This window comes from Hylaeus anthracinus, unplaced genomic scaffold, assembly GCF_026225885.1.
Source record: "Hylaeus anthracinus isolate JK02 unplaced genomic scaffold, UHH_iyHylAnth1.0_haploid 11985, whole genome shotgun sequence".
Lineage (NCBI taxonomy): Eukaryota > Metazoa > Arthropoda > Insecta > Hymenoptera > Colletidae > Hylaeus > Hylaeus anthracinus.
In genome coordinates, this window is record NW_026534333.1 from 11,914,047 (window position 1) to 11,922,893 (window position 8,847).

The 8,847-nt window shown below is 41.4% G+C and overlaps 1 protein-coding gene across 1 annotated transcript in view; it reads left to right on the forward strand.

Annotated features, from left to right (window-relative positions):
* The window catches only part of LOC128886799 (dynein axonemal heavy chain 7), a 45,095-nt gene that overhangs the window by 23,525 nt on the left and 12,723 nt on the right, over positions 1-8,847 (forward strand). Inside the window, exons 18-22 of the mRNA XM_054141962.1 lie at positions 2,417-3,018; positions 3,754-4,040; positions 5,231-5,484; positions 6,228-6,524; positions 7,483-7,978. Of these exons, the coding sequence (XP_053997937.1) occupies positions 2,417-3,018; positions 3,754-4,040; positions 5,231-5,484; positions 6,228-6,524; positions 7,483-7,978 (1,936 nt within the window). The remainder of the gene's footprint in view (positions 1-2,416; positions 3,019-3,753; positions 4,041-5,230; positions 5,485-6,227; positions 6,525-7,482; positions 7,979-8,847) is intronic.

Genomic DNA, 8,847 nt, shown 5'->3' on the forward strand with positions numbered 1-8,847 from the left:
ATGAATCAGCATTATCGACCGAGCACTCTACATTACCGACCGAGCGCCCTACATTACCGATCGAGTACTCTACATTACCGACAGAGCAAAGTATGAAATAATTTCTAGTTAATTTATATGAATACACACTAGCTTCGGATATAATTGTTTAAAAGTATAGGAAAATGCAATGAAAAGCATGAAATAATTTCTAGTTGATGTATATGAATCTGCATTATCGACCGAGCACTCTACATTACCGACCGAGTACTCTACATTACCGACAGAGCAATCTGCATTATCGGCCGGGCGCTTTGCATTGCCGTCGGAACAATCTGCATTACCGACCGAACGCAGACAAACGTAACAAAGTTAAGAACGTTAAAAGTGAAAAGTATGAAATAATTTCTAGTTAATGTATATGAATCTGCATTATCCGAGCACTCCACATTATCGACAGAGTGACTTGCATTACCGACAGAGCTATCTGCATTATCTACAGAACACTCTACATTACCGACGGAGTCACCTGCATTATCGGCAAAGCACTCTACATTACCGACAGAGCCATGTGCATTAGATTGCTCTGCTTGTATCGGTGCAATTCTCGAAGCCACCCCACTCGCAGGGCTCACACGCACGTCGCTATCGCCTTGGCTCGTAACAACCTTTTTTGTAGTCGTTTAAATTTTGTTTCCCAAAAATTATTTTATTTCACTCTTTTCAGTGGCAATCTATAACCAATAGGCTTCATTCAATAACAACAGTTATGAGCAATATAGAGGAAGACCCAAAAACGTTGGAGTTCCTTGAAAAGCCTGTAATGCAATCCTTGTAATGCAGGGTGCTCGGCCGATAATGCAGATTCCTAGGTCGGTAATGTAGGGTGCCCGGCCGGTAGTACAGATTGATCAATCGGTAATATAGATTACTCTATCGATAATGAAGATTGCTCTGTCGATAATGTAGAGTGGTCGGTCGATAATGCAGATTCCTCTGTCGGTAATATAGAGTGCTCGGCCGATAAAGCAGATTGCGCTGTCGATAATGTAGAGTGCTCGGTCGATAATGCAGATTACTCTGTCGATAATGTGGAGTGCCCGGTCGATAATGCAGATTCATATACATTAACTAGAAATTATTTCATGCTTTTCATTGCATTTTCCCATATTTTTAAACAATTATATCTAGAGCTAGTGCGTATTCATATAAATTAACTAGAAATTATTTTATACTTTTCACTGTACCTTTTTTGAAATCGGTTAAATTTTTTTTCCAAAAAATTATTTTATTTCACTCTTTTTAGTGGCAATCTATAACCAATAGGTTTCATGCAATAACAACAGTTATGAGCAATATAGAGGATGACCCAAAAACGTTGGAGGTCCTTGAAAAGCCTTGTTCCGCGGGGGAGGGGGTGGTTGAAACAATTTTTCCTTAGCGAAAATGTTGCTCGAGGCTTTGTTAAGGAGATATTCCAGAAACAGAAACTCCCGACCAATCAGAGCGGTAGCATAGGCCCCGCAGGCGCTCCACCGGCATACTCGCGCTCTGATTGGTCGGGGGTTTCTGTCAATATCTCCTTAACGAAGCCTCGAACAACATTTTCGTTAAGAAAAAATTGTTCCAAATCACCCCCCCCCCCCCGAAACACCCTTTTCAAGGACATCCAACATTTTTTGGACACCCTGTATAATTGCAATTGGGATCATCAGGAATACATGTGCAAATACATGTGAAAGGGTTGATTGCGTTCGGTAAATTCCTTGTCGAGCTACACCAGAGCATAACAATTTTGCACCAACAATGATTTTAAACAATACAGAAACTCATAAATTTTTGCATCTGTGATCATTGCGAAAACCACTCCGGCAGCAAAATGTAAGAAGTTTCATCGATTTCATCGGTTTCTTGCCAAACATACGTGAAATAGTACGCTTTTTGCGATAAAAAGTGATATAAAGTGGTAAAAAATAAGACAAGGACAAATGTTTTATTGTGGGCCAAATGGCAAATGCTCTTCCAGATGCAAGAGGTTTCACTCCAATTCATCAAGCCATCTCGACGTAATCGGCAAGAATACCTAAAAATCACGGTTTTTTGGTAAAAAGACGGGTAAAAAATGACAAATCGCAAAAAGTCTTGACAGCAGGATCACCGGGGGAGCATGTTCTACAGGATTCAACACGATTCATTCCGATTGGTCAAGCCATCTCGGCGTAGTCGGTGAACAGACATTAAAAAAAAAAAAAAAAAAAAAAAAAAATATATATATATATATACATGTCGAATTGAGTAACCTCCTCCTTTTCGAAATCGGTTAAAAAGTCCTGTCACGTGTTGAACCTTTGCTATAGGCTTTTCATATACAATTAGTATCTCCTTATATTCCCTCCAACTATCATCTCGTCGCTCCTGCAACGTCTACGTCCTCTAGGTGCTCATGAACTCCGGTGGCGTAGGAAAGGATCACGTTTTCCTTTTCACCGAGGGCCAAATCAAGGACGAGATCTTTCTGATCGACATCGACAGTCTGCTGAACTCCGGCGAGGTGCCCAACCTGTTCACCGTGGAGGAGAAGCAAGAGATCATCGAGACAACGCGGCTGGCTGCGCAAGGTGGCAATCGCAACTTGGACATATCGGTCGAGGCAGTTCTTGCGTACTTCGTGAACCGTTGCAAGGAGAAGTTGCACGTGATGCTGTGCTTCAGTCCTATCGGTGACACGTTCAGGAACAGGCTGCGTCTCTACCCGAGCCTCGTCAACTGTTGCACCATCGATTGGTTCGACGTCTGGCCGGAGGATGCTCTCGAGCAAGTGGCTTTGCGCAGCACCACCGACATCAACATCGACGAAGCTGTGAAGATCAACGCGGTGGCCGCCAGCAAGTTCTTCCACATTTGCGCCAAAGACATCAGCGTTCGATTTTATAACGTCACTGGCCGACAAACTTACATCACGACCGCCGGTTTCTTGGATCTTATACGGACTTACGCGGAACTCATCAAAGAGAAGCAAGAAGAACTTACGCTTGCTAGGTGAGGAGGGAGAAAACGATCAGGGTAGAGTTTTAAAATTCGTGTACTCGGTCGAGATCTTTGTCGCGATTATCTCTGTAACTTTGGCGTTCTCGACAATCTTAACCAATTCTCCATTCTTTATTCTTCGATATTGACTAGAATCTCAAGCATTCCTTGCGCTAATGTCTGCTTGATATTAGCCATACTTTTTTTGTTCCTCTTGCATTTGTAGATACTCTTGTTCAAAGGAAACTAAATCATTTCGTGTCTGTAAAATTTGCTTATAAATATGTCAACAATATTGATAAGTAAACAGATGGACATTTAATTGTAACTACTAAAGTATAATATACATATTTTTAACGAGCGCCCACTCAATTTTATCCCTACCTACGAGCAAAACCATTTAAGTTTTAATTTACCTAGACAAAATTAACCATTTGCACTCGAGGCCTCTTTTCTTGCATCTGCCAGCAACTCGAGATGCTTTCTTATCATTTTATTGCCACGAATGCTGATCTTAGATTGACTTGGACGACGTAGCCCGATTGTTATTTTATCGACACCTCGAGTTCCAAAGAAACTAAACCTAAAGAAACATTACTGCTGGTAGATTTGCTGCGTGAATCCTAGTAGTGAGTGAGAGTCACCTCTCGAGTGCAAAGGGTGAAAATTAGTAAGAGGTTAAATGTTTATATTGAACCTAAACCCAATGAGTAATTTATCTATTCGTTGTGTCTTTTAACACGACAGAGACCGCTACATCAACGGACTGGACAAGCTAGAGTACGCAGCTAAGCAAATTGGTCAGATGCGAGTGACGCTGTCGGGGCTGAGGCCGCAGCTCGAGGCATCTGCAAAAGAAACGGCTGAGACCATGAGGAAGATCGAGACCGAGAACGTAAGCGTCGAAAAAGCGAGGATTCTGGTCAAGAGGGACGAAGACGTTGCGAACGTCCAAGCTGAAGTTGCGATGAATCTGAAAACGGAGTGCGAGGCAGACCTGGCGGAAGCTCTACCAGCTCTGGAAGACGCGATAGGTGGGCACTTGAGCCGATGGACACTGAAATTTTAACACGTTGACTGTCACATTAAAATTCGTTAAAAAATTTTCGCGAGGTTAAAATTTTGTTTCGAGACTTGAAGATTAGATCATCTAGCATTCGTTGACGTATGTAATTGTTTAACATCTCCGAATACTTAAATACTGTATAAATTTATTTTCGGTACTCGAGTTCAAGGCATTTTAAGTTCATGGCATCTCGAGTTCATGGCATTTGGAATTCATGGCATCTAGAGTCCAAAGTATTTCGAGTCCAAAGCATTTCGAGTCCAAAGCATTTCGAGTTCATGACATTTCGAGTTCATGGCGTCTAGAGTCCAAAGCATTTCGAGTTCATGGCATCTAGAGTTCAAAGCATTTCGAGTTCATGGCATCTCGAGTTCATGGCATCTCGAGTTCATGGCATCTCGAGTTCATGGCATTTCGAGTTTATGGCATTTCAAGTTCATGGCATCTCGAATTCATGGCATTTCGAGTTCATGGCATCTAGAATCCAAAGTATTTCGAGTCCAAAGCATTTCGAGTTCATGACATTCCGAGTTCATGGCATCTCGAGTCATGGCATCTCGAGTTCATGGCATCTCGAGTTCATGGCATTTCGAGTTCATGGCATTTCAAGTTCATAGCATCTCGAATTCAAGGCATTTGGAATTCATAGCATCTCGATTTAATAGCACGTGGTTCTTCACTTTTGGAATCAATATCATTAGTTTCTTAATGAAAAGTCCTGTCACCCATTTCCGGCGATCAACATGTTAACCCTTTGCGCTCGAGGCATTGTTCTATAGAATCAAATCCAGTCCACTTTTATAATAAATTTCGCATTCGTGACCCAATGAATTATTATTACAATTTATAATTAGCTGTATTCTGATATAAGTAAGATTAAAATTGTACGTTCAAAAAGTCACTTTTAAATGACATATGTCGGCCTAATGGCTCCACTCGAGCGCGAAGGATTAATATTCAGTGATACATGATTCCATGTACCAGTTGGAGAGATAGAGATAGTCTGTTAGGAACTGCTAGACCGTTCTCAAAACCTAGAGTCCTGGGAGCTGAGGTAGCCATTTTGGTCGCCCGATTTAATTACAGTTGTTCTTTAGACTCTAGTATCTCTCGAGTATCTGTCTCAGTTCCTTTACTTTCATCGTTTTGCAATCGTAGCGGCTCTAAATACGTTGAAGCCCGCCGACATAGCAGTCGTAAGAACGATGAGAAGTCCCCCTGCGGGAGTGAGACTCGTGATGGCTGCCGTTTGCGTCATGCTGGACATACCACCCGCTAAAATCGAAGATCCAAACACTGGCAAGAAGGTCCTGGACTACTGGGGTCCGAGCAAACGTTTGTTAGGCGACATGAAATTTTTGGAAACCTTGCGACAATACGACAAAGATAACATTCCCGAACACATAATGCAGGTATAAATTACCTATTTGTATGTTAGAACGTCAATGCGAATGTAAAGGCGGTTTTAGGGGTCTTGAGATGCCGATGACAGGAACCGATGTCTGTCATCGGCTAGGGATCGGTGGTTAACATTTCCCAGGTACCCCGATAGCTGGGTGCGCGACAAATTCTGAGTCGCAGATGTTATGTCTAACGCCGTGTCCTAACTGCTTGTCGTAGTTGGACCGATTGATGGACGGGATAGTGCGAATAGAACCTACACCTTGTCTCCACTCTAGCTGCGGCTCAGCTACGCGCGATATCGTCGCAGACAGGCAATTAGGACACGGCGTAAGGCCATAAAGAGTTCGATGCACCTCTTCTGGCAGTTGCCGACAGAACTGTGCCCCCATGACTCGACGTCATGGTGCTGCGTGGCACGTTGCAAAGAGATAAGGGTGTTCTCGAAGGATCTGGCCACGGAGTGGCGAAGGTGACATACCTTCTGATAAGAGGGCCATGATGAACCCCATGGCACTTATCACAGTACCTTTAGAGGATACGGATCGCGGAAATGAAAAAAAAATAGATGTAAACGTAGGTTACACGGTGCTCAAAGACTTGACTCATCGGAAAATATGATTATCCATTTGAAATACATAAGAATAATGTTGTATTTCCTTTCAAGAATATTTTCCATTAACGTGCACGATGTTGCCACGTGACTATCGTTTATTCCAACATCCAGAATTGAAGAGCTCCTTGTTGCTTCTAGGAAATTAAAACAAAGTACATGACGGACAAAAACTTCGAGCCGAAGGTCGTAGCAAGGGCCTCGTCGGCTGCTGAGGGCCTCTGCAAATGGGTGAGAGCGATGGTTCTGTACGATGCTGTCGCAAAGGTAGTTGCCCCGAAGAAAGCAAAACTGGATGCCGCGCAACGCGACTACGAGAACACCGTCAAGTTTCTGAACGAGAGACGTGAAATGCTCGTAGAGCTGACAGAGAAACTAGCCGTTCTCAACGAAAATCTGCAAATAACACTCGCGAAGAAAATCGAGTTGGAAACAGAGGTATAATTGTTATAAGAGATTATTATAAGAGAGATATAAATTGTTGCTGTACTGCGAATATGTTTACGCATTTATGATAGATGGAAATATTGGAAAAATGTATAAAAATGTACGCAAATGGAGAAGTAGACGAAATATCAGTAAAGATGTACATGTATGCTTTAGAAAATAAGACATACTAAATTTTAATTCTTTTTCTGCATCGGTGACCACTTGAATTTCCATAAACATCCGCAGTCTTACGATTACAATGTTCGAATTACAATATTCAAAGATCTCGACTGAGTACATGAATTTTAAAACTAAGATCCTCTTGCTTCTCCTTTATGAGTTCCGCGTACATTTTCTCTGCACATACTTATCACGTTGATCACGAAGTTACCTTATATAGGTGACAGAGATTCTTACCAAGGAATTCAAAAATTAATTCCGAGGATGAGGTATCGAATAAAACAAGTCTGGATAGAATTCGTAAATTTTGATCGAGTTGTAAAAATAAATACTATCGAAAATGTTAGATTAACCCTTTGCGCTCGAGGCATTTTTCTATAGAGCCAAATCCAGTCCATTTTTATAATAAATTTCTGTGAAACCAGAAAATCTACTTCGAAGAAAAACATCGACGAACGTTCATGACTCAAAGTAGTATTCTTTCAATTAATAATTAATTGTATTCTGATGTAAGTGAATTTGAAATTGTACGTTCACAAGATCACTTTTAAATTACATATGTGGAGACGCCACCCGAGCGCAAAAGATTAAATAGTTTCCACATGTATAAGAACAAAATTTTCCAAGTACAAATTTTCTAGTAAAAGTAGAAAGAAAACTAACTTTTATAGGATTCATAGGTATTCTTATGAGGTATATTTCTACCGCTCAAAGTGTTACACGCGTCCAGAGACAGCATCTAATAAAAACACGATCGAGAGTCTACAGAAACGTTTGCTCATCGCAGGTGACGAACTGTAGGAACAAGCTGATGCGAGCAGAGAAATTAATCAGCGGGTTAGGAGGCGAGAAGGATCGCTGGATGGCGGCTGCAGCGAGTTTACAAGAATCCTACGACACCCTGCCCGGCGATATTTTAATTTCTTGCGGCATGATAGCGTACCTGGGACCGTTCACGTCAACCTATCGTGTCGAGAGTTTGGACAAGTGGAAGACGTACGTGAAGAACTTGAAAATACCGTGCTCGGACAATTACGACTTCCTCGAGGTCCTGGGGTCCGAGATAAAGATCAATTCTTGGAATATTCACGGTTTACCGCGAGACTCCTTCTCCACGGAGAACGCTATCATTATGGACAACTCAAAGAGGTGGAGTTTGTTCATCGATCCTCAAAGCCAGGCGAATAAATGGATTCGCAACATGGAGAAACAAAACGAGCTTGAAATCGTGAAGTTGACGGATGATGGATACATGAACATCATAGAGCAGGCTCTGGAGTATGGTACATGTAACATTGAACCAGTGATGGGCAAAATCGTAATCGCAAATAGGAATACGATTTTGTGATCGAATATTTTCGAGTTGCGATTACGATTGAGATTGTAATCGCATCTTTCCGAGTTGTGATTACGAATACGATTACAATCGTAATCGCAAATTTTTCTGCGATTACGACCGTATTTTTAAAGGTTTACAGCCATAGAAATTCTTTACCTCAAAACCGACATCAGAATCGTGTTCCTCGCATTAAAAAACTTAGAAAACCATACATTCGTGGAAATCAAAAATGAAAAATTTTCAATTGAAATTCGTACCCATAGAGCACTTTTCTAAACAAATTTATTTTGACGAAAGCATGGTTTTCTAAGTTCTTTAATGCGAGAAACACGAATCTAACGTCGGTTTTGAGGTAAAGAATTTATATGGCTGTAAACCTTTAACAATACGGTCGTAATCGCAGAAAAATTTCCGATTACGATTTTGCCCATCACTGCATTGAACCGTTTGTCCTATATGGGGTGTGGCCGGACGGGACTGAACTTTGTTCAATCTCTTCAACGTATTAACCCTTTGTACTCGAGGCTTTTTTTTCTGGTATCTACCAACAATTCGAGATGCTTTCTTAGCATTCTATTGCCACGACTGCTAAAATACTATTGACTTCGAAAATGAGATCTCTAATTTGAGATTTAAGAATCAGGTCACCTTTGCCTCAACGAGGATCATTTTATTGGCAATTCGAGTTTCAAAGAAATTAAACCATAAAGAAAACCTAGTGGTGACTGAGTCGCCTCTCGAGTGCAAAGGATAATATTGTCTGGGGTACGACACAACTCATTCATGTCTGACCATTTCTCGCCAATTCTACTT